General features: G+C 49.4%; 1 protein-coding gene across 5 annotated transcripts in view; it reads left to right on the forward strand.

Moving 5' to 3' along the window:
• The window catches only part of CTTNBP2NL (CTTNBP2 N-terminal like), a 144004-nt gene that overhangs the window by 107550 nt on the left and 11020 nt on the right, over positions 1-25434 (forward strand). Inside the window, exons 1-2 of one of the 5 annotated variants that reach the window (XM_074850570.1) lie at positions 13657-13722; positions 18977-19084. In XM_074850570.1, the coding sequence (XP_074706671.1) occupies positions 18986-19084 (99 nt within the window). In that variant the 5' untranslated portion in view covers positions 13657-13722; positions 18977-18985. Of the gene's footprint in view, positions 1-13656; positions 13723-13778; positions 13793-14234; positions 14415-15309; positions 15339-18976; positions 19085-25434 lie in introns of those variants that run through there. The other 4 variants (XM_074850571.1, XM_074850573.1, XM_074850574.1 and 1 more) reach the window with 4 other exon arrangements.

Consider the following 25434-nt stretch of genomic DNA (forward strand, 5'->3'; position numbering starts at 1 on the left):
GCCCATGAAGCACCACCGCAATGTTGCTTTGCCTGCGGCGTGTGTGGTGCTGGGGACGGCTCACGGCTCCTTCCCGTGCTGGCCGGGACGCTGGCGGGGCCAGCTGGGGATGGAGGAGCTGGGGGACATAGGTGTCCCCACCACCTGCCCACCAGTTACACCTGAGCCTGGTTATGCTGAGAAATATATAATTAGTAAATGTTACCGTAGCGTTACGTCTGTGAGCAGCACGTAGCAGAAATCGTGCTTACACGCAGCCTCCAGGACTCTGTGCGCCTCGGTTTAATCGGGTATGAAATCACATTGATCTCCTAGCTGCCTTCCATAAGTTATTTCTAAGTGAAGTTCTAATACAGACTGGGGCTCTTATTATTCCTCCTGACTTGCCTCATTGCCCGTGGCCTTTAAAATGTTCCTTTCACATCATCTTCCTTCTCTTCTTCCATTCCCCATTCGCCAGCTCAGAAATAATCAAAGCAGGACCCGTGCTCTCGGTGACTTCTGCTCCTCTGTCGGAGCCATGTTAGCACTGGCTGATGTCTGTCATGTTCCTCGGAAAAACAGGAATCTCCCTCAGGCTGTTGGGATAAGAGATTTGCTCTGGGCAAGGGAGGGGAGGGAGCCCTGCAAATGGCTCAGAGATGCCCCATGTTTGCTTTAATCTCTCCAGCCAGAGCCTTAGGGAAAGGTTTCCTCAGTCCTTCAGCTCTCCCCCACCCGCCCCTTCCCTGTAAGGATGCTGCTGAAACATTCAGAAAAGCAGAAGTAAATTTTCTTTATATTCTTTCACATTCTCTCCATTTCAGAAGACTTTGTGCGTGGTGGCTGAAGTTGCTGTTTCATAAAGACCCCGCACGGGCGGCGGTGGCTGCGTCCCTGCGGTGCCACCGTGCCCTCTGCGCCCCGAGGTGCGCCCAGCCGCTCCCTCAGTCAGTCCTGCTTTGTCGCAGGGTATGTTTGGGGGGGGGGTGTTAACGTTGCTCGTCCATCAGGCAGTAAGTTGGATCAGTAGCAGTCTACCGCTTGCTGCGGCCGCGCTGGGCTGGGGTCGGGTCGGGACTCGCGCTGCGAGTGTTCCCGCAGCGGGGCAGAGGACGTGCTTGGAGCAGCCGCAAGGAGTTAGGCTAGAAGGCACGCTAAAAGCGCCAGGCGTTATTCATTCTCAGGTTTTTTGCAAGTCTTTTCTCTCAGCTTTGAGAGGGGGCTGCAAATCTTGAGGCAGCTCGCTGCATCCCAGGCTGTGGGTCTGCTGAATCTCCTCCGCCTCTTGTTCCCAACCGCCAGCAGCTCTGCATCTCAACAGCACTTCACAGATGAGAGGAAACCACCTCGCGGCACACTCAGCCTTGCCTTAAGTAGCCACTAGTGAATTAACCCAGAATTTCTGGCCATAGCATAATTTTCCCAGTTTGGGGGAGGGAGGAGGATTCAGCACAAGAGCAGCCTGTCACGAGAGGCTGCTGGAGGACGGATGCTGCTGGCTCACTGTTTTCTTTCTGCCCCATTGATCCCCATTAGGAAAGCCCTCGGTGCAGTGCTGCCTGCTGAGAGAAACCCTTCTCTGCACATTAACATAACAGCAACGCTGGCACACAAATAACTGACAAAAGCCAAGAAATGCAGAGTCAGAGGGAGCTGCTTGAGGATTTTGCCGTTGCTGGCAGAGTTAGTGTGGAGAGCTCAGAAACGCCGAGGCTGGGACGAGGCAAGGGCCAAGTTTCTGTGGGCAGAGGACACTCAGTGAACGTGCAAGTGGATAATCTGGATAATGTGACACCAGGATCTGAGTCGCACACGGGAGCAGCTTTGGGAAGCCTGGACGCCCAGCTTTGCCTGGGCTGTGGCAGGGATTATTGCTGAGCAAGATCCTAGCCTGTGTCTTGCTGCATAGCACCAGCCTGGTGGAGGGGAAGCAGAAAGACCCCAGGCTCGTGTGCTCCTGCAAAGCTGGATCCAGCCTCTTCCCAGCACTATTCCCCCTCCCGTGACAGCTTTTTCCCAAGGACTCGTGTAGGGGAGGCTCAGAAAAACTGATTTCTGGAAGGGGCTGGAGGAAAATCTAGATCTTGTGAACTCGGTTTGTAAAACCCCGACTGTGAGGTTTTCAGAAGAGAGATAAATATACACCTCCAAGGGCAAGTCTGGGATTACAGCACTCTTTCTGCTGAGAGGAGAGGTCCGAATTCTGAGTTTATTTCTTGTGGAGATGCAGTGAGGTGGTTTTTAAAGACATATTTAAAGTCAGGCCACATATATCATTAAGGATGTGGGAATTTAAGAAGCTTTATTATTAATTAACATTTATATTACAGTAATGCCTAGGGAACACTAAATGAAATCAGGGTCCCATTATGCTAGGGCTGTACAAACACGCTGCGCAGCGCGGTCCCTGCTCCAAAGAGCACACAGACCCCATCGGTGGAAGAGGCGAAGGAGGCAAACCGAGCCAGCGACGGGCAACGCGACCGACGTTGGGGCAAATCCTCAGTGGATGTCCCAAATGAAACATTGCCACCTCCCATGCAATCGCCCCTGTGGTTTCCTCTGTTAATTCTTCTTTACTGACCACCCTGTGCGTTTGAAAGCCTCAGCCTGTGTGTAGGGCTGTCCTCCAGTTGCTGACCCGCCATGGAAGGTGCAGGAGGTCTCGCGTGGCCCCGTGGTGCCAGGGCTGACTGGCCCGGGCCAGCTCCTCCACCGCGGGACGAGGCCCGTGACCTTCTTAACCGCCAGCGCGAACAGCACGTGGCAGCGCAGGAGCCCTGGGTGGGAATGCCACTGAAGCGTCAGGTCACTGCTGTAGGCGCCAGCTGTTCATCCCCTCCTTTTGATGGAAAAAACCAGTGAAGCTTGGAAACTCCCGGCTGCTGTCCTGCAAAGAGAATGTCCCTCTGTATCTGCACTGCAACAGAGGCTGAAACGCGAGCAGCTCCTAGCCCGGGTGTTATGTTGTCTGGTTGTGTTTCTGCATAAACCAAGACTTAGCATTAACGTATTTTTTTTCCTTCAGTGATAGATTCAACACATTTTGCAAGCTGTCTGCAGGAGCATTTTCTGTTTCCCGGATGAAGTAAGACGAAGTGCAGAGTCCTCCCCGTGCTCCTGCAGGGAGTTAGGCAGAGGGCGAGGCGCACAGAGCCCTTGCTGCCTGTGCTGGGGGGTTTGCTCCTCCTCTCTGGAGGTGCAGGGTTCTCCCTAAAGATACCGAGTTCCTGGAGCAGCCAGCGTTTCTTGTTTTTAGATAATACCCCCAGAAAATAAAGCTGTTTTCTATTGACTTCCTCTCTACCCTGTGATGCAGCGTTATGTCTAATTTTTGCATCCCTGGTAACTGACTGTGTGCTCTGCCTGTGGGGGTACCAAGGTGGGTGAAGCACTTTCCCCGTGCTCCGCAGATTCGCTCTTTGTGGCGCTGGTTCCGCCGCCGGCAGTATTTCCGTAGGTGAGCTGCACGCTTCAGCAGGTTCCTTTTCTAGAAACTTTCCTGCTCTGTGACCCCCACGCAGCACTTGGGGAACGGCCAGCAAAGCCCTTCACCCCAGGCTGGTGTTTGCTCCCGGGAGCTCCTTGAACACGGGTCTCAGGCGAGCCGGGGCCGGAGTCGTGTGAGGAATGAGGGGAGGCCGCTGCCCGCCGGCACTGCAGCGGGGGGGGGGCACCACACGTGGCTGCAGCCTCCACCCCATCCTGCTCGCTGGATTCGGGAACTCAGCAGTCCAGGCCCCGGGTCCAAACCTCTGTGTCTGTGAATTTTGCTCCTCCGTCACGAGGCCCAAAGCAGAACAAACCTGCGCGTCGGGTGGAAGCTGTTTGCTCCCCGCGAGCGGGGCTGGCGGTGCTCGGCACGTAGCGGGGTACCAGCTGGCTGCGTTTTTGAGTTAATTACTTCCTTTTGAACGCTTGTGTGTTTGTTTTAGCGCTGGTAGGTGTACTGTGCTGTAGTACGATTAATCAAGTGTCAGGATGCTTACAGCCCTTGTATAGGCTTCTTTTATTAACTGCTATTTAAATGGAGATCGCTTTGCTCATTACAAGGGGTTCGACCAAACCTCCCCGTCCCAAATCTCCGAGCTGTGCAGTGAGGCTGGGAGAGCTAACCCTGCATGCGAATGTTGCAGAGGGAGGTTTTTTTCCTCCTGTTTTAAATGCAGGAAGAGATGCTCCAAGGCTTCAGACAGTAATGTAAAATAATAAATGAATTTCCATGAGGGAGAAATAAAACAAAACTAACCGGCTTGCAGGCGCAGCGCGGCTCGCCCCGGCTGCTCCAGACACAACGGCGGTGCAGCTCCCCGGGTGCGGGGCTGGAGCCCGGCTCAGCCCTGCCATGGGGTGCGGGGCGAAGGTGGGGTGCGGGGCCATGCCGCTGGGCGAGCGGGCTGCCTGGCGGCCAGCAAACACAGCCCAAACTGAGGGCGCTTCCAGATGCATCCCAGCTGGAAATCCAGGCTGGGTCCTTACCCCAGGGAACACCCGTCTGCAGAGGGTGAATGGCGCAAAGCCCTGGAAGGTTACCTTGGCTGTTAATTGCTGAAAAACACCTTTGGATAGAATATTTATAAGGAAAAATGTTAATGAGTGCTCATCCCAGCTAGACAGTGCCCCAGAGCGGCGCTGCCCTGGTCCCGGGGGGTTTGCAGGGCCCTTGTGTAAAGACCCCAGGCCCCCAGCACACGCTGAGGTTATTTTCTCATCATGAGCCTCTCGATTAAAGAGGAGGAAAAATCACTGTGGTTGCAATGTCCAATTGTCAAATATGGTCAGCCTGGAAATCAATCCAATAAAAATGGAAAGCAGGGTGCTGGGGGCAGGGAGGCTGGCAGAGGCAGGAAAAAGGTTTTGCTTGGAGACTTTAATTAAAATGCCATAAGAGGTTTTCAGGACACACAGCAGCTCTTCCTACTTTGGCGAGGAGATAAAAGCATCTCAGTAAATGCTGACACACTCTGGAAATTTTGTACCGTTCCCAGGACAGCTGGGAGATGCTGTTTGCAGACTCGTCCTTGGGGGTGCGGAGGGGCCCGGGGCTGGTTCCATGTCCAAGCTCAGCTCTCCCGGGAGGCGAAGCCGCAGCAGCCCCGCGACCCGCAGCCTCGGCCGCCGCGCGGGAAGGGACTGCGGCAGCTGCAGGACGCAGAGGCTGGCAGGCTGGGGGCAGTTCAGACCCGGAAAAAAAGGGAAAAAAAAGACAGATACCGTGGCAAGGTTTCCAGATGCTCTCGCTTAAGGTGGGCTGGAGCCTGGTTTGGATTGCTGTGTGCTTAAGCGGGCAGACCCTCGCTAGCTGGCAGAACCGAGGCGATCGCTAAGTCTGTTACTCAGAAGCCAACCAGGGTGTGCTCTGGAAAAAGCAATTGGTGAGCACCAGAAACCTTCATGCGACTAAGTCTGTTTACTCATTAAGCTCAGCTCTTCCTCAGGAAGATTATAGAGTTGGAGAGCTCTGGTGCTTAACTGGAGAAGCTGTTGATGTAGCAAATTACCTTTAGGCATATCATAGGAAAACACAACTCACATTCCTGGTACTTGAGTGAATGCACTTGTGCATGCTTGAACTGTCACTATCCAGCTACCAGAACTAGAAAAATGATGTTAAATAGTTCCAAAACCTCCTCCATACAAAGCAGGATTACAGTGATTTAAAAGCTATAATAAATAGATTTTTTTTATATGCCTGAGGTGTCACATGGTGACACGTGGTGAAGGCAGGTCGGCACACAGGAGGAATACAGCCTGGGAGCAATGGCAAGAGTAGGTGCCATGCAGAAATATATTGCTCAAAAACTGACTAGGTTTAAATATTCAAACTAAAAATAAGCTGAAAAAGAGAAGAGACCATGTTCACTACCTGAAGTAACTAACATCAATATTCCAGGGCCCCAGTCAGCAAGGCAACACTCTACAAAACAGAAAGAGAAACATTTTTTCCCCAGATTACTCAGTCAAGTAACAAAATACAGATTTGAATAACCTGTAAGTACTGCATCTGTCCTGCAGGTACGGAAACTAATAAAATCCTCTGTTCTGGGTAACAAGGTGGCAATTGCTGTGTTGAAAGCAAGCAGAACTCGCTCGGTTTTGCATCATTCAGAAAGAAATGACACATCAGGAGATGATAAATACACACACTAACTGCCACACTTCAAACTGTGCATCTTAAAATTATGGTTTTCACCTAGGTGTAGAAATTGTCTAACGAAGAATGCCTAACTTTGGAGTGGATTATTTTTCATATCTCTCATGAATCAGGCTCGTTGTCAGCAGCACAGCTACTGGGCAGTGCCGAGGCGGGAGGCTGTTGCCTTTCAGCTGGTTTAAGGGCAGGGCTCGTCCCTCCTGGTCTGTTTTTGAGACCCTGCCACGAGTGTCTGCCCTGAGCAAAGCCTGATCTCAGTGGTAGGCCGGGTGTCCCTGTCGCTCTGGGAAGACCTGCCGTGGTGCTGGGCATCCTCCCCTAGCAGGGAGGAGAAACACCGCAGCAGAAGATGCTCTTGCACTCTGGCTTCGCTGGCCTTCAGCATGTGCCTTGTACCATTGGTCTGAAAAGTGTTATTTTTGGAGAAATGGCTTAGAAATTGCCATGTTGGACATAGTCGTGGTGTTATCTTTCCAGAGAAGGAAGTTCATCTTCTGTGAGCAAAACATATCTATTCCACAAACTGCAGAGTTTAAGCTGTAATAATAGACTGGTGGAAGAACATGTAATTTGCCTTCAGCTAATCAAGAAACCAGGACAAAGTTAAAGCAATATATTTTTTTTACCAAGTGCCAGTTGGACAAAATTGGAGCTTATCCTGTATTGTTCTGGCCTGAAAATAGGATGCAGAACCCTTCTGCAAATGCTTTACCATTAGCAATTAGCTTGTGTGTCCAACTGTCCTCTGGATAAGCTATGAGGTTTGCATGTAAGCTGGAGGGCTCACATCTCATAATGCTGTATGCGATACCAGCCACGCCTTCTCAGAGAAAAGCTCTGGCTTGAATTAGAAGAGGCAGAGAAGGGCAAAAACAGAGATAAGATTTATGGAAAGACTTCTGTATTAAGAGGTCCTAACTAGATTATGACTGTTCAGCTTGCAAAGGAGACGCTGAGCAAGGGAAATACAATAGAAATGTGCAAGAACCTTTAATATTCACAAATTCAGATTCAGAAAACCTCTCCAGAAAATCAGTTTGGTATGGTCACCCCTAACCCTAACTAATTCAAATATGAAGTATTTTAATTACAGCACGAAGAAACTTTCTGGAAGTTTGGACTGGCCGAGGACCTGATGCTCCTGAGCTTGTTTTGCCTTTTGGAATAATTTGATTTAATAAATGCCTTTCACATCAACTGAAAGTAAACTGGGGGACAGCTGAAGAATTATCTCTTCCCAGCTCTGTTGCTGTGCAGAACAGCTGGAGTCCTTTCGTTAGGACAAGCTGCTTCTAGAGTGTGGCTCATGTCACCTCTGGCAAGCTTCTGTGTAGGTTTACTGTCACTGCGTGGTTTACTGTCACAAGCCTGTTCTGGATAAAATGGGATTTTTTTTAAATTTTTTTTTTCTTGTGTTTTCCCTTGGCAAAATAATCCATCCTAGTCCCACGATTCCTGTCAGAGCCAGCCCTGAGAGATGAGCTCCAAGGCTGCATTTCCCTAGCAAATACCTGCCGTGGCGAGGACGGCCTCGCGTGGAGGGGCTGCAGAGGACCCAGAACTGCTGCGAGCCTGGAAAGCCAGAACTAATTTACACTGCTGCCGCCTGTGACGCTGTGTGAGCACCGCACAGCTCCTGGTCTTCCCCCTCCTTTCCACTTAGAGGGGTGATTAGAAAACATTAGCCAGCCAGCCGGCTGCTCAGCCAGTTCAGGGAGAACTTGTCCTTCCCATTTCTTGTCCTGGTTTTCACGCTTCTCTCCTCTCTGCTCTGCTCTCCCGACTGCAGAGGCACAGAAATCAATCAGGGTCCCAGGGCTTTGGCAAGCAATCGTCCATCAGAGAAAGCAATTTCCCAACGCACGGAGCGTTGGGTAATTCAAAGAAAGCGAGACCATGGGCTGTGTTGTGAGGTGAGGGTCATTTCCAAGTATATTTCTGTTTTCTACTTCTTTTACGGACTGGTCTGGTAAGAACAGCATTATGTGCTTTGCAGAAAGAGCCCAGCGTGGTAAATGAGGTGGCAAACCCACTCCTGCTTCTTATCAAAGTGTTCAATCACTGTCGGGAAAGTCATCCACCAGACCAGCAGCTCCGGGAGTGCTTTTTCCTGGTAAATTGCTGAAGAGGTTCAGAAGAGCAAAGTGACATTTCTTCTGGCCGCCTGTAATTAGTATTTTAGGTGCAGCAGGAAGCTCCCTGCCCGGGCTGGCCTGGCTGTCCTCATCCAGCACAGCTGGAGAGCTGGCCCGCGGGAGGGAGTTCAATGCCACGTGCTCAAAGCCCAGGCCCCGCGTTGCCCCGGCTGCTCCTCCAGCTGCCCCTCTGCTCCCAGCAAAGGGACACTGAGTCTGCGCGAAAGGTCGGTGCATCAATCAGGGGATGAATAAATGCTCATGGAGGGAAAAAGAAACTATCTGAAGAGATTAGAAAGCCTGGGGTGGTTCCTGGGCTGGGTCCATGGCAGGACTGGGCGAGGACTTCATCTGTCAGCTTCATGTGAGAGAGCAAGTGCAGAGCAAAGCTGGGGGTGAACAAGTCGTTACTGGAGACATAATGACCAGTTTGTTCCGTTGCGGAATTACATGAATGCAGGCAGTGTCCCGAGAGGTCTTTACATTTAAGTGTGTACATGTGAATACGTATATGTACAGATAAAGAAGCACATTTTATTTCCTTTCAGCAGGTACTTCCATTTATCATAAATATCAGTCAAATTTCTTTTCATCTTTTCATAGAAAAAAATTAGTTACTAGATCAAAGTTGCATGAAGGATGCACCAAAGCAGTCATTTGGTGACAACAAAGAATCAGCTTCCCAAATGAGAAATCTCCCTCTTGTGTCATAAAAAAGACATTTCTGTATTACCTTTGGAGAAGCGATGGCTGTTAAATCTTACATAATGTAACATAAGCCGTCCTGAAGTGCTGAGAAAGCCAATTCAGATGGAGCTAGAGTGCCAAGGAATGAAAGGGGAACACTTAGCAATTGAAATTGCAAATTGCCTGATTGGAAAAAAGAGGGTTCCAAAACATCCTTTGAACTGGAGCTGCTCTAATACGCTCGCTCCAGTGCTTCGCATCCCTTGTTGAAAGGCAGAACACTGGAGAGGCGCGAGCCGTGACAGCCCGGCTCCGCGGGCAGGGAACCTTGGCCCAGAGTCACTTTCCTGCTGAGCCGAGCGTCTTTTCTCACAAGGTCATAACAGAGGCTGGGAGCAGCACCAAGATCTCCCGCGTGGGGTTTATAAAGACATTTGTGCTTAGGACAGGTGCCTGCAGCTGCAGCCCCAGTGGCCCGGGCGAGGGCCGGGCATCGGCAGCCTGCGGCCGGCGCGGGGCACGGCCAACGTGCCATGGGCGATGCCAGCCTGGCAGCGCTTCGGCCACGTCCTCCTCCATGACGAGCCACAACCAGGGAGCCAGGGGCTGGAGCCAGAGCTCCCGCAGCCCACCACCCCTCCCCGAGCGGGCCGATGCCGGCCAAAGGGCTTTCTGGCGCCAAGGAAGGGCTCGTGCTGGTAATGCGGGTACCGCAGTGCTCCCAAGAGTTACCCAAGGGATATCGCTGAAAGGATTTTCCCTTCTTTGCACGCTTACTTTGGAAGACTGAGGCTTTGTTTGCTTATGTACCGTATATTTTCATGAAATGCTTCATTCCTGTTTCCCTTAGGTATAATTGGATTTTTCCAATAAGCAACAAAATAAAAAAGGAGTTTATAGCATCTCTTCAGCATTCACTTGTTTAAAAGCAAACAATATCCCAACGCTTAAAATCAAGGGTGCATTTTTAAAAGCAAGGCAAGGCAGTAACTTCTACTTTAAAAAGCCCTACAAGTTTTATGAAGCTATTTTACACGGCTCCAGAGTTTCAGGAGAGAAGAAAAAAACACTCAGTCAAAAACAGAATATATTTTTATAGCGGCAAAATTTCTAGAATGAGACTATAGATCTTCTGCTAATATGGGGAGCCTTCAGAAATACACACCCACATGCCAGCACAAACAACACACAGCTATAGAGATGGATGTCATACAATATTTAAAAAGAAAAAAAATGTAACTCCCAGGGAGGCAGGGCTGGCTCTTTTCCCAGATGGATTCTTGTTCTGACAGCGTCACAAACATGACAGATGTGCTTCTTTCTAATTGTTTGTGTTTGTGGTTTATCTCTCTTGCTTGTGATACTTCAGCAGAAATCTCCTCTCTCCCACCATTGTGTTCCCTCCTCTTCGGCGTTTGAAGCTTTTTTGGTTGTTAATGTTCTCCAGCGTGGCACGAGCCCACACCGCGCTGGCTGAGGGGGCTCCCACCCCCTGGGACCCCTGCCCCAGCCAGCCCACAGCCCCCCCGCACAACTCTGAGTGGCCGCTCGCTCTTCTCTATGGACACACACGGCAACCCAGGACTGCCTGCACACACTCGTGCTCATCCTGGCGCCGGGGTACTGCGGTGATTTGTGTCTGCCCTCAGTGTGGCACTTTGCTGCTGTTTCCTTACGTCAGAAATCCACGCCACACGTGCTCTCAGGCAGGTACCTCATTTTTCTGCCTGTGTCTGACCACCTGGCAATCAGCTGCATGCTAAAAATAATTAACAAAGAGAAGGCGGCCAAACAGCCTGGAGAGAGATGTCTTCCAGTCCTGAAAAGCCTCCTCCTCCTGATTTATGTCCCCCCAAATGCAGACCAGCAGGCAACTGAATATATTCTTTCTGCACAGGCATTCAGGCTCTGCTAAGAAATGTTTTTCTCTCATCTGTGCTAATTCGCTGGGTTTCAAGGCTGCAGCTGTTTAGTTTGCCCTCCCTGAGACCGCCTCGGACGTGCCGGACTGGCAGTCCCGCAGATGTTTGCTCTCCAGCGGGGCTGCGTTCACGGGGTGTCCTCACCGAGCCCCAGAACAGAGCAGCTTTTGGTGCCAGATGTTCCCTGATGTAACTCCCGCATCTGTGACCTTTACACGCTCAATTCGTCGCCAGTCAGTCGTCAGCCTCACGCAAAGCTCCTTCTGCACAAAGGTCCCCTTTCTCCTGTGTTTCCAAGAGTGGGATTGGGCAGCGGCAGGAATGTCTGCAGCAGCACTGACCATCCGCGTCAGCCTGGAAGTACAAATCCCTCCTCGCTACCCTCAGATGCCATCGTTTCAGTTATATTCGGTGGGTTTTGGAAAAGCAGCTCCAGCGCGGCAGCTCTGGGAGAAGCGCAGCCCCGCCTGGGCCTCGGCAGAGGCTTCGCCGTGCAGCGAGCGCTGCGGACACGCGGGGGAGCTGCAGCCACGCCAGCGAGGACACAACTCCCAAACCCACGCGTGTTTCGGGTGCGGGGGTCCCTCCCGAGTTGGGGAGGGGGAGGCTGGGGCTGCAAACGCCCACCGGTGCCCACCGCTGTCCCGCCCACTCCCACGGGTTTGGGAAGCCTTTGATTTCAAAACACGATTGAGTTCTCAAAGCCCACGCCAAGGGCGGGTGGTTGGGACAGTCCACACCAGGGTGGGTGTTCACTCCGGTGACGTGCGAGTGGGAATCCCCCGCCTGGCCAGAACCACTCGACATGGCTCTCAGTCTCTACATGCTTTTTTCCCTAAAGCCCTCTTCTTTTTTCAGGGAGATGCTGTGCCAGCTTGCAGCCTAGATCTCCCTGGCAGGATGTGGTGAGTTAAGTCAGCTTTTGTTGTGTCTGACTTCCTTCATTTGTGGCTCTCCACTAGCCCCCTTCCCCTTTTCTCCAGCCGCAGACAGTGAGCAACCCTCCTGCAGATGGCAGGTCTCTCTCTGCCCGCAGCCATCCCTTCCCCCCGGCCTTCTCGGAGCATCCCCCCTTCCCTTACATCCTCCCCAGCCCATCCCTGCCCTTCCCAGGGCTTCACCCATCACTTCTCTAGTAAGGGTGGAAAATGGTGCATAGGAGGTAAAGAAAAGCCTGTGAGCAGGAACCTTGCTCCAAGCTGCTACCATTTTTCATGTACATGGTGAAAGGACATCTGCCCTAAAACCATATTCCAAGGATAAAAGAAGAGACAACAGGTGAACAGCAGAGAGCCAGGAGAAGCACAGCGTAAGAGAAGGGGAATCACAATTAAAGGTCTTACGTACCAGCGGCTTGGCAGTGCCACAAGGGCACTTACGGCCCAGCACAGCTCAGGAGTGGTAACCCACGTGCTTTTTTTGCCCCCTGGGCTCTCTGAGACTGTTAGACCAGAGGCACTGCAAAAGTTCCAGTATTTATCAAAGCTGGGAAACAGTGCTCAGACAGCCCTGTCTAGACAAAACCATCTTCCTCTGACCGTACTAGACAGGAGACTGCAATGGTTAGAGGCACTGTCACTCTTTAAAGTCCTGTCACTACGTGACACCACTTTTTGCAGTGGAGTGAGGAATTTCTCCTTCAGAAGCAGCTGGTTTCATAGCACACGTCCCCACCTGACAGGGCAGGCCCCGTGCTGCCGCACTGTGCGAACCCAGCGCTCCCCCGCCGTTGGGCTCCTGACAGCGCGAACGGCCGTTAAACAGTTTCCAGCCCTCCAGAAGTGAGCGCGTTGGCGATGCCGAGCGCATCTTGTAGGAAGGCCAGAGGCGGAATGATCTGCCACGTTCTCCACAGAAAGGGTTAGTTCTCGTTTCAGCTGCCACCCCAGCTTAGCAGACTGCTGGGTAAGCAGCTCCAGCGGCAAAAAAAACCTGCTGCCCTCAACAGTGTCAGCACAGCGGCCCTGCTCCGGGGCACCCACGGGTGACACCCCCTCCAGCAACAGCCTCCAAAGTATTCTGGGCTCTTTCCTCAGCTGACGGCAGGTAAATCAATCTAAATGCTCTGAGCCTTCCACGGCAGCTCCGTGCAGCTCCTGCCATCGCAGCGTCACTCAGCGCTTGCGAAAGATCCCCAGAGGAAAGTTGTGACAGACGCGACGTGCCTGCGCCGATGGCCTGCCCAGGTGAGTCACGCTGCGGAACAGGGTGTTATCACACTCCTCCCTAAATAAAACACGAGGATGAGAAAACACCCCTTGGCAAACCATCAGGCTCGAGAGCGAGGCCGAGTTTGGGCCGCGGCACCGTGAGGGGGGTCCGGGGGTGTTGTGAGGGGCACCCTGAGGGGCCGCTTCAGGCCGGCCTGAGGCGGCGGCGGGGCTCCGCGGGGGCTGCCCCTCGCTGGGGAGTTACAGCCCCTTCCCGCCGCCACCGCCCGGGCTGTGGGCGAGGGACGACGCCCGGGATGGGGACGGTGGCGGTGGCTCGGGCGGAGGCCCCGGGCCCCGCCCAGGGCCGGACCCACCCGCGGCGGAAGTGACGCGCCAATCACAGCCGCCCGCTCGCTCCGCCGCCGCCGCCGCGAACAAAAGGAATTTTCAGCCCCCGGCCCCGCCCACTTCGCCCCGGTTCCGCCGCCTGATTGGTCAGCGCCGCCTCCGCCGGCCGGCCCACGCCCTCGCCCCGCCTTTCCCGCGGCGGATTGGGCCGCGAGCGCGCCCGGCGGCGGCTCTGATTGGTGGCGGCGCCGTCCCTCAGCGGGCGGGCGCGAAGGGGCGGAGCGGCTGGATGAGGAGCGGAGCGGCGGCGCGGTAGTGGCGGCGGCGGCGGCGCGGGCCAGGTCGGTGAAGGCGGCGGCGGCGGCGGCGGCGGGAGGGAGAGAGAGAGAGAGAGAGAGGTGGCGGATCCCGGTGCGGTGGGGGTCGGGCCTGGCCCGGCGCTGCCCCTGCGGGCGGGCCGCGGCAGGTGCGGGGGGGTTGCGAGGGGCGGTGGCGGGGCCGAGCCGAGCGCTGGCGGGGGCGGCCGGGACCGGGGCGGGCGGCGGCTGTGGGGCGCGGAGCCCGGGGGGCGTTACCGGCACCTTGGCGTCGCTGCCCCGGGCCGAGCCGGGCCTGGCGGGTGGGTGCTGCCGCCGGCCGAGGGGTCGGTCGGTGCCCCCCGAGCCCGCCCCGGGACCCGCGGTCTTGGCCCCCGCGCGGGCTCCGGGCCGGGGTTTCCCTTTGTTCGCTGCGGTTGTACCGGCCCGTGGCAGCTCGGGAGCCACCGACCGAGCCCGGCCGCTGCCACCCCCGGCGCGGGGCGGGCCGGGCGGCTCCTTCCATCCCGCTGCCCTCCCGCCTGCAGAGGGTCCTTCTCCCGGGAGGACCGGGGGGTACGGCCGTGCCCCCGCGGCTGGGTCACGCAGGACCGGGGGGCAGGAGCGGGCGAGGCCGGGCTGCGCCATGGCGGTTTGGGTGTCCCTTGCCCGCGGCTGGGCTGGGTCCTGCTCCCTGGCTTCCCTCGGCCCCGCTCCCCCAAGGCTGGAGGAGCAAGGTGATGCTTTTCATTTTTCAAGTTGCCGCACAGTGGTTGTTCGAGGACTTCAGCAATAATTTGAACGTGAATTTTATGTATTTGCTTCATCCAAAGTAGTATTGCAAGAAATAATGGGGTGAGGAGGATTTTTTGGGGTAGATGTCCTTTCTCACTTTTAGTTCTAAGACACAGAGGTGGAGGATTTAAACACTGCTCATTTTAACCTAATTCTCTCGAGTTCTGATGCAATGCCAGGTAGCATTGTGGATGCACCATTATAAAGTGTATGTTAGCTTTTTTATTATATAAACATATCATGTAATTATTTTAACAGCTCAAACATCATGCTATACATGCAGCAGCATTTTTAAAAACTTGCCTATCAAGAGTTTTCAAACTAGTCATTTAGGTTCTCATATGAATGCGATTACGCGACTGCCCGTGCAAGCTCCTGGAAAATATCAGTTCCTCTTCAGGGACAGGAAAAAAAAAATGAAGCTGATTCAGGATTATAGACATAGAGGCATTGTTGTATTGGCATAGCTGCAACCACGGCTTTTGAAAGGAAAGGAAATACCCTCCTTCAGAGGAAAAAAGGAACGATGAGCTATGTTCTTCATGATATTTTAAAAAAAGTAGTAGAGTTTTGAGCCAAGTGCTTGCAGAGTATCTTGAAGCTTCCACCTGACAGACTCCCGGTCTGTGGCTCGGGCTGGGCGCTCCGGCTGCTCTTTGGTCAGTGACCCAGCCCTTCACCAAAGTCGGCGGGTGAAGTTCTCTTGCGCTGGCAATGTTGGTTAACGTGGTTTGAGCCCCAGCGAAATCTAACCTCTAATGGTTTCATAATCATCGTAGCGTGATTCAGTGCGGAGGAGCTGCCACGGTCTAGAAGCTTATCTCTTTTGTTCCTGAAGTGGCACATGCCAAAGATAACTTACCCTGGTTTGTTAGCTTGCTGGTTGTACTTACGCTTGAACTGGTCTTGGTATTTATTTTCAGTTAAATACTGGGAAATAAGTTTCTAAAAGAAGAGTTTTATCTCTTTCAAGGGTAGGTATGGGTCTGCTGAGGAGACTCGTTAATGGTCCATAGCATAGCTAAAAGGAAGTTACCTTTAGGCAGGCAGTAAGTAATTATCTTTGTTTATGCTCTAACCTCTTGCTTATTGTCCAAAAATGGTGGTGTATCTCAGACTCGGGGAAAATATTTATACCATCAGACTAAATAATGAGGTCCTTGTGGTTTGTGATCTGTATGATTGGACTCGTCAGCGTGTTTCACTGCATGTAAAGGGGTAACAGGCCCTGGGTATTTCTAGATCTTGTTTCTAATGCTGTGAAACTCTATCTCTTGGTTAAAGGTTTTGAGATAATGGGTCAGGTTCCCCAGCTGACGAGTACAGATCTGCTTGGCAGAATGGGACTGTTTGCAAGGGGGAGGACTGGGTAATTGAATAGGGTTGGTGTGATCTTTTATTAAAAAGTGGGACGAGGGAAGGCACGGGGATGTGTAACCGGAAAGCAGTCTGGGAAAGGTCAGCTCAGGAGCCTGTGACGCTGGAGGGCCGGGAAGGGATTCGGATTTGGTTAGGGGAGGAGGAGCTCAAATATGTGCTTATTAGCTCTTTGATTCAGAGATGCTTCTTGTTCTTGTAAAATAACAACGTAAAACGAATGGAGCTCTTTTTCCATTTGTCAGCTCCCTGGTATTGAGAGGCCCTAAAAGGGAGCTCTTGGGACTGTTACAGATTCAGCAGAACAGGTATCTGCCAGGTGTGCTCTAATGGATTAAAAAGTTCCCTGTAAATCAGTGCAGAATACAAGCGCAATTTAGTGGGGCTTTTTAGGGCAGTGACTTTATTTGTAGCATCTGCTCCAGTCTGTCGCCTCAGCAGTGTGGGATAACCGGTGCAAACAGAGCAGTTAAAGGTCTTCTCTAGCAGCAGGTTGCACGCAAGGAAGCTGAGGCTGTGCCACTTAGGTATCTTTAATGCTACCTGTTGTTGTATAAACGATTGCTGTGCGAACTGGCTCCTGCTCTTTATTTCTCTAAGTATTTTTACCTGTATATTTTAGGACTGGCTTGTTTATGTTATTAAGCTGATTAAAGACTAGAGCCATAGAGGCATGTTAAGAATAGCATGGCTTATTCTATAACATTGTGAAGTACAAGTCATAATGGGAGTATTTAGAATATAGAATAGAAACGATTACTGCCCAGACTAACAGCTTTAGAATATCAAACTGCAGTTGGTAGCTGTCCTGGCTTTAAGAGTGTGCCGTTTGGTAGCTGATGGAGAGATGCAGCTGCATGTTTCCATGTCATCTCTTTTTCAGAGAAAAGCACAGACACAGTTACATTGAAAGTCCACGTTCAGATTTTACGGTTCTGGAGTACCAGGGTTAGATGATACGCTTTGTTCTAAGATCTCAAAGAAAACTTCTCCTTTTTAGTTCTGGCTTATAATGCCACAAAGCTAATGGAACTTCATGGGTATCTGGCAAAAAAAAAAAAAGTTGTTGCTGTTTCCCATCAGTGCTGATTGAGCCTTAGCACCTGTGAATTTAGTCTGAGCAAGGACTGAGATCTCTTGAGAAGACATTCAGATGTTCCAGATTTAAAGCCTGCCCAGGGAAGCGATGCAGCTTGGACCTAAGTACCAGCATAAGCATGGTAAATGTTAAAGGCTAAAACCAGGCCCCCTCTTTTCTCACCCTCTATGGCTACTTATTTATGTTTTAGCATTAATGTGCTACTTCTGTTGCACTCTCTCCCTTTTTATGTAAGATGAACAAGTTGTAAATCACACCCCTTCCATGCGATCTCAGCTAGGCAGCTCCCCGTGGCGACAGCCGCCAGCAGACGTACCTGAAGCCGAGGGAGATGGTCAGGTTCACGGCCTGGACAGCTCTCTGCAAAGGTCTGCCACCCGATCTGAAAGTGTGGCTCTTGCTGAACAGTGACCAACCCTGGCCAGCGCTGCCCTGGCCTGCTGAAGCACAGTCTGAGTCGATGTAGAGAGTTTCCTAGGTTATGCTTTTGTGTCAAGTCTTGATCAGGGTGTTTTTGAAGTTATGACAGATACAAACTGGTTTGCCAAACACTCCCCTTGTGTATTTTCCTCTTGAGCACGTGCTGATGGATCTGCAGGAGGGAACCTAAATGCATTGCTGACAGATGGGTGTCCAGTTAAAGTGGTTTTGGAACAGCCACAGTACCCCAGACTGTCGTGGTCGCTTCCACTGCAGTTTCCTTGAGCAGCCCAGGCCAGTGTAGGACCAGCCAGAAGAGTCTGAGAGAAATGTTGCTGCTTTACAGAATTTGTGTAAGATGCTGTGTGGAGCAAGAACTTGACTGTGTGATGAGAAACTTGCCTGCATAGCAGAGGGGCCACCAGGTAGATTTCTGATTTCTCTTGGTGTAGGAAGGCTACCTACTCCTCTCTGTAAGCAGAACTTTCTGTTCCCAGCAACTGGAAAACTGCTTTGGCGTAAACAAGACAGGACTTGCATTTGTGCATAATTCTCCAAGGCACAGTTATGCAAATCGGTTGTAAAGCAGCAGTGACTTCAGAAAAATTCAGTTGAATGTTTTAGCTGGATATACTTCTCTAGTAAAGGTTAAGTTAACCCTCTATCACTTGCCAGTGGAGTTTGATATCTGAGTAGCTGCTTCGTGCTGTAGCACTTTCTGATTGATACAAAGCGTGGCGAAGGATGGATGCGACTTGGGCTCGGAAAAGTGTATTTGACTGTTGCGCTAAGCACAAGATTATATCGGCGGGTATATTTGCACCAGAAACAAGGATTTAGTCTGTGAAATGATTTCCATTGTTAACAAAACAATGTATTTAAAAGGCTTATTACTAGGCAATGTCAAGTGTATCAGCAAAGATGCAGGGGGGAAGAAAGCTTTTTGTATGTGCAGTTCAGATGATGGATCTTTGTGCTTTTGTGGGTAGTAAAATTATATTTAATAAATGATGGTGATACTGAAACAGTTTGAAAGAAGAGTAATTAAATGTGTATTTTCTGTGGCATTGATTTTTGCAAAGTGGTCTGGGCCAGTTCCATCAGCGATGTGTAATGGCGTTCCTAGGAGCCGTATCGTAGCACCCAACGGAGCCCTTGACCGTCGAGTTTGTGTGGGTGGCCCGCTCTGGGCTGTATTCGTGGCAGCTCTACAGCCTCCTTTCAGTGATGTCTGCAGCTGTGTGATCCAGATGTGTAATTTACAGTAGTATGGCTTTTAAATATCCATGTTTTTCCCTCTCCTGTTAACTTTGGCTACTTCTTGGTGACTATTATACTGTCATGCTAGCCCATACGTTCTGCCTACACCATCTGGATGTGCGTATGTTCGTGACCCCTTGGGAAAAGGTGAAAAATGCATCTTCTACAGCTGGTCTTGGAAGCTGAAGAGCAAATGTTCACCTTGTGTATTGTCCCCTTTTCCCCCCACAGCAATTTGCAGTCTAAAAAACTGGAAATGGAAGTTAAATGGAGATTATATGTCATAGCTTAGAATACTGATTTTAATGTACAAAGATATACCTAGTAAACTATGTTCCATTTTTTCAGGTTTTCAGGATGAATCTGGAAAAACTCAGCAAACCAGAGCTACTGACGCTGTTTAGCATTCTTGAGGGAGAATTAGAAGCAAGAGATCTTGTCATAGAAGCCTTAAAGGTATGTTGTAAGTGCCGTGATAAGAGACAAAAATGACAACAGTACTACTGTAAGTTCTGCAAAGCTCTTGCATCCAAGGTGAAGTTCATAGGCAAAGATTTATTACTGATTCAGAATCCCATCTTAATATCAGCAGTATTAGATAATAAATGGTGTATATCATTCTATGTTTGGGAATTAATTACTGAAAGCTGTCTGCAAGAAGAATTTCAGTGTTGAAATACAGACTTATGCGTATGCTTTCGCCCTTTCTGATAAAGAACCAAGTGTTTCTGCTATTGTGAGAAGTGTAGAAGCTCTGTCAGACTGCCTTTGTTGGTTTTGTTCTCCTTTAGTAAGGAGGGCTTCTTAAAGCAGAAATTCTTCTCGCCAGAGGGGATCACAGATAAGTCTTTTAGTGAGAATAACGTCACACTAAGAAAAAAGCGTCTGTGGCTTTGTATTGTCCTAAGCCAATATAAGCTGGCGCTGCTGCTGAGAGCAGCAGATCTCTGTTCTCAGCTACTTCTTCTTTCTCTTTGCTAGCTCAAGCATTAGTGTAACCTTCCAGGGAGGTAGATAACAGCTAAAACTGACCCATCAAAATAGTTTGAGCCCATGTCAGTGCAGCTGACGTCATGGTTGTGGGAGCTCTTGGGACAGGACGAGGCGGGGGTGGTGCTGGAGCCCGCGGGACCCCTCCTTGCAGGGCTAGCTCGTGCTGCGGAAAGAGTGGCCGAAGTGGTGTTGGTGTGTGGCGTTAGCTCTGTGCTTCTGCTTCCCTTGTTCAGCAGCGTGGGCTGTGGTACTCTGTGGTGTGTTAACGCTGAGCCTAGAAAATATTTTAAAAATGCGTAGTCCATGTGTTATGCTGCTGCTTTTTGAAGGATGCCTAGCTGGCACTCAGCCTCAGTAAGGTGGAAAAAAAAAATAGCAGTATTAATGATGGAAGGGGTCAATTTTTGAAGAAATGAGTTGTGACAGGGTTGAATATTGAAGGCTTTTTCAAGCTGACCTGTCGCTGCTCATAACGTTTAAACTTTCAGCTATTTGAAAAGAGGAAGGGCAGCCTGCAGGCCCGAGAGCTGCAGGGACTTGGTTTTCCAGCAAAAGCTTCTGTAGCTTGATTCCAAATACAAACACCTTTTGGGGTGGTGGAGGGAGATCCTCCTCCAAAACAGTAGGGATGATTATGTGTTTATTATTAATCATTTTTGCATTTAGACAGTCTTTTTATTTTGGAGGAGTATCGTTACCCTCTCAAAACTAGCCATCGGGTGGAAGGCTTGGTTCCTCTCTTGGAACAGACTTGCAAATTTCTCTGTCCTGGGATCAGTTTTCTAATTCTGTGTGGTCAGAATGTGTTACCAAAACAAGCATCGCTTTAATACCGCAGTGTGAAATGCATGTCATGGAGCACAGCGAGACCGATGGGAAGGAATGCAGCAGCCCCATTCCAAAGGCTTTTTATTGTGTACCTTCCAATAGCGTAAAGCAATTACCTTTTCTGTTGAACTTCAACCTGCAGTTCCCTCTTGCACGAGGAGTTTAATATAGTTGGAATACCCTTTGACGTAACTTGACAAGGACTCATAACTGAGAAGAATTAAATTGTGACCTATTATGTAATATCAAATACCAAGCTAATCAAAGGTTGGTGCTATTTTCCCCTTCTTTTGTATGGGATACACTGTAGTGTTTCACCTTAATGTGAGGAGAGCTGAAGGTGGTAGGAAAAGGCAGTAAAAGCTTTGGCTCGGAGCTGGCTCTGCCTGCAGCCCTGCCTCAAGCGCGACCTCACGGGGAAAATGAACCCCCTCCGACGCCGCCCGTGCCCGCCGAGATGCTGTCGGTCTCCAGCCGCGCTGTTGCTCGGGTCCAGGAGCTGCACTCCCTAACGCCGCAGCTCGAGTCCGGCTGCCAGAGGCTGCGCTGGCCTTTTGACACGTGGAAGGAAGAAAGTCATGTAACTACTTAAATCTGGTGGCTGGGCAGAGTTTCAGAAGCAGAAAATTCCCAGCTTTGCTTTGTCCGTTTATTTGGAATATACAGCTAGAGAAATTCTGGCCTTGCTGAGCTTTTAGTTCTGTTTATTGATAGTAACTGTGGTAACAGCTTTACAGTGCTTCACTTGCTGAAATAATTTTATTGTAACTAATTAAAGGAAAACCCACCTTGCTATATGTTTACTCATGTTTTGTTACATATAAAAATGCTGCCCTGAAGAAAAAGCCTCCTAAGACTGAATTAAGGATTGAAACTCAGAGAGTGTTTAGCCTGGCTCGCATGCATTGGCCAGTCAGAGCTGTAACCTGCCCTGAGAGGGCTCGAGATGCCCGGGGCTGGTGGAAGGGTTGGTGGTTCCACACACAGAGGAATCGTCGGGCTGTGGGCTCGCAGCTGGCTCTGTCCCTATGAACAGCGTGTTCTATCTGCAGTCAGATTTCTTTGGAGGCGTGATAGTTTTATATCAAGTGCACGTGTATGTTGGAAAGAGGTGGAGTGGAACCTGACCTTTGTTAGAGGATTGTGTGATCTTACACGATGCCAGTGTTCTTCTCCAGCAGTTACGTTAGACACGTAGATGTCAGTGGTTAAAAATCAGAGGTTTATCTGCCTATTAGTAAGAAAAATGCATTTCCCTTCATGGGCTAATTTGACTTCTCATTCAGATTTAAATGCTTCTGAACCCTCTGGATGTTTGAGGCAGATCCTTGGTTACATTAGAGGAAAGAACAAGCACTCGCAGAGCAAGAGTACTTTAATTTGTAAACTTGTAATTTGATTATAGTACAGTCTGCAATAATTGATATTCCTGCATGCTTAGAGAAAAGCATTTAGCATCTGGCATTTAGCAGAGATAATCCATGCGTGCAGATGACAAAGCCTAAAATAGTTTTCTTCTCCCTCATGATACCAGCCCACTTGTTGGTTGGCACTGGCCCTGTTTCTGTCAAAATCGAGTGTCTGAGCCTGGCTTTCCAGAGACCGCTGGCTTACTTTGCTCCTTTGCTTTCCTCCTTTCTCTCCACCACCCCTCCCCAAATCTTTACCCGTTCTTCCTTGCTGCGTTCTCCCTGGGTATCTCTGTGCACCCTGCCCGGAGGCAGCATCCCTCCTCTGCGTGCGGGCATGGAAGGTTTAACTCCTGGGGTTTATGTGACCGGTGCTCAGATTCATGTTACAAAGAGCAGTTGTTAGGTCACCTCTGACTGATGCCTCTAGCTTATTGTGACTTGCTCTTGCTGACTTCCTGTCCTTCACTGGTTTTGTTCTGTGGTTTACTTTTTTCCTTGTGTATTGTTTTAAATTGAGTGGTGGGTGTTTGTGGTGGGGACCATCATCTCTCCTTGTGCATCTGCACTGGACCCGGTCTTGACTTTTGACATCCATTTCAAATTGCAATGTTACTTCGGTTCAGACACAAGATACTAGAGTAAAGGATTCAGTGAACAAACATACTGTATTCAAAATATTCGTTTGCAGTGTCACAGTTTGCTTTCTCTATTTTAAAACCTCTTTGAAAAAAGCTGCTTTTTTTTGCCTGAAAGTAGCTTCCTGTCCACTACATAAATGTCAGTGTTCTCCTTGGAACAGACCTTAAGTCTCGCTTCTTATTGTGCTCCTTTTCCTGTAGTTATAATCATATTTAAATCATCCAAAAAAACAGATGCTGCCAGAGTTGCATAACACTAAGGGCTGGATTCTCAGTCCTCATTGCAATGTAGAAGGGATTGCTTGTGTGAGCCACAGGTTAGTCTTCTAAAATAGCACCATGACTGGAAACAATTCAATATTTAAATGGGTCTCTCTCGCTATGTTAGAGCACTTTGTTCCCTGCCCCCTGTTCTTTAAATGAGAATTTTCCATACATTAGAAATTAAGTTCTGTTTACTTTTAGAAAACAGGAAACAGCTTTCTGGCTTATTCTTTTATGTTAATAAGGCCCTAGGCAATTTACACTGGAATAGAAACTATCTATTTTGTGTTAATGACTGGGAGCTGGTGTTCATTGCTTTGCTTCTGAATTCAGTGATTCATTCTATAAAGCAGTATTAATGCATTGCAAAATTAAGTGTTCATTTGTCACTGGATTTAGAAATTAAGTTTACAGTGCAGTTTCAAAAGCTAAGTCTACCTCTTGTTTAAATAAAAAAGTTCAGTAATATAAAACCTTACTGCAGATGCTAGTAAATCTTTCGCAGATGGGGCAAAATGGGCTTTTGCATCACTTACAAAGCAGCTTAGATCTAGCAGTGTTCCCATGGGCGCTGTCCTGCTGGAATGCAGACTTTCCTTACAGCTTTTCTTGCAAGTCTGGGGATTTTTTTATTTATTTCTTGCTTGAAGCAGCCCTGTTTGCCAGTATCTTTGGAAAGACTGATTCTCTCCACCTTTTCAGTGCCCAGATAGTTGCTGAGCGGGGAGCAGAGAGGTGTGGGAATGGCTTCCACATGGGAATATCTCCGGCTCTGAATTTCAGCCGTGCGGGTGTTGTCAGGCTCCCTATGTAAACGGTGACCGAAGGGCAGTCCATGAGCACGGTGCCGTCCCCGGGCCGTTGTCACGAGCGTGCTGGAGCTGTGCGTGGCCACGCTCACACTGGGATTTGTACTATCTGTGCTACGGACCAGAAGTTTCCACGGAAAGAAGTTGCAGTTTTGTGCTGTTTGACATTTCCTAAGAAAATGTCTTGTTTTTCAAAGCTGATAACAGGTCTTATGTGGGTAGCTCTCGTTTATCTGGTCTGTTCACATGATATAATGATGGCAATTAAGATAGCTACTGTATTTGAGCAATTTAATTTCTGTTGTGTGGCTCTCTGCTAGGCATTGCTTCAGAGCTGGAACTGAAGTAAAACTCAGAATCCCACTCCAGCATTTTGACATTTATTTTTATGCTAAGCAAGTGGTCCCCGCCCCCATTTCCCTTCTCCCTGTCAGTGATTGCTGTGACCTCAGCTTGTCTTTATTCCCAATATCTGTCTCTGGGGAGAGAAGCTAATAAGGAAGTTCAAGGCAGTAAGAAGCTATTTAAAGATTATACCACTCTCTGCAACGTAAAGGAGGAACTTCTGTGCAAATTATTACTGGAGAAGCGCATACACAGTAGCTACAGTTAATTATCAGTGTGTTTGTGTTGTGCCGAGGGTTAAAACTTAAACTCTAAAATTACAGACAAGAGTAATACTCTAGTGTCCAAAAAATACTTGAAACAAGACTTGGAAATTCCCCTTTTGATGTTCCAGTAAAACAAGTTGTAAAAGATTATTGAAGGCAGAGAGAAAATGCTGTCAAATAAACAAGGCTTCAGTAAAAGGAAATCTTTTATATAAAAAAAAATTACACAAATAGGTTATGGGAAACATTCATCCCAAACCAGTCTAGAAATCCCAGGAGGAAACAGTAGCTTTTCCCTACGAAGTGAAGCCCTTGCTTCGCCTGCCTGCACAGGAAACATTTCTTCAGTGGTGTCAGATATTCCCTCTGCTCCATAAAACCAGAATTATCCCTTTTCAAGTGGACTAGCAGTGGCCAGGTGCCCTCTCTTGAGCTAAAAACCAGCCGGTTTAAAATGGTCCCTTCTCTGCATATGGCTTAATTCTCCTGATTGCCAGGAGTTTTCTTTTTAAGGGTAGTTAACGTGCATAGCTGCTTCCGTTTTTTAAGAGCAGCCCAAGCTTAAATGTTATCTTTTTTCCTGTTGGGGGAGGGCAATTTAATAGTCTTCAAAATTGCCAAATAGTCCATTTAGTTACTCTTGGAATTTGAATGTTTTCATAGGAAATTTGTAAGTCTGCATATTTGAGGTGATACAGGTGGAGGTGCTAAATTAGAAGATCTTCTAATTGCAGAAGATTGAATCTTCTTTCAAAGCACAATTGGTGTTGGCAGTACATGTGTCATCTCTGCTTTTCCAGATTAAATTTTCCACTCCTAAGTTACCAATGCATTTTTGGTAACCCTATTTCCTTGTTGTTGAACCTTGATTTCCTGTGGATTTATGTGTTTTTGCAGGTTGATAGTGGGATCTGAGATCTAAGTTGATTTTTCCACTTCGGGCTCACTGATAGAATATTTCTCTTCCATCATCAAGTTGCTTCTCTTTTGAAAGTTGAACAAAAACTATTTAAGACTGAATTTCAGTTCAAAAATCAAAACTGTTGGACATGTTTATATGTGACCTTCAGTGACAGTAAAACTTGAGCTGAAGAGTTGCCTTGGTGGGGAGCACAAGCTGTAGGAGGAGTCACTCGTGTATGTGACAGTTCACTGTAGAATAACCTGTGTAGATTATGGCACGGTGACTTAATTTTAGACGAGCTGTCCCGATTATTTTAGCGGCAGAGGCGGCTGCTCAGTGGAACCCGT

Source organism: Strix aluco, chromosome 25 (genome assembly GCF_031877795.1).
Source record: "Strix aluco isolate bStrAlu1 chromosome 25, bStrAlu1.hap1, whole genome shotgun sequence".
NCBI lineage: Eukaryota > Metazoa > Chordata > Aves > Strigiformes > Strigidae > Strix > Strix aluco.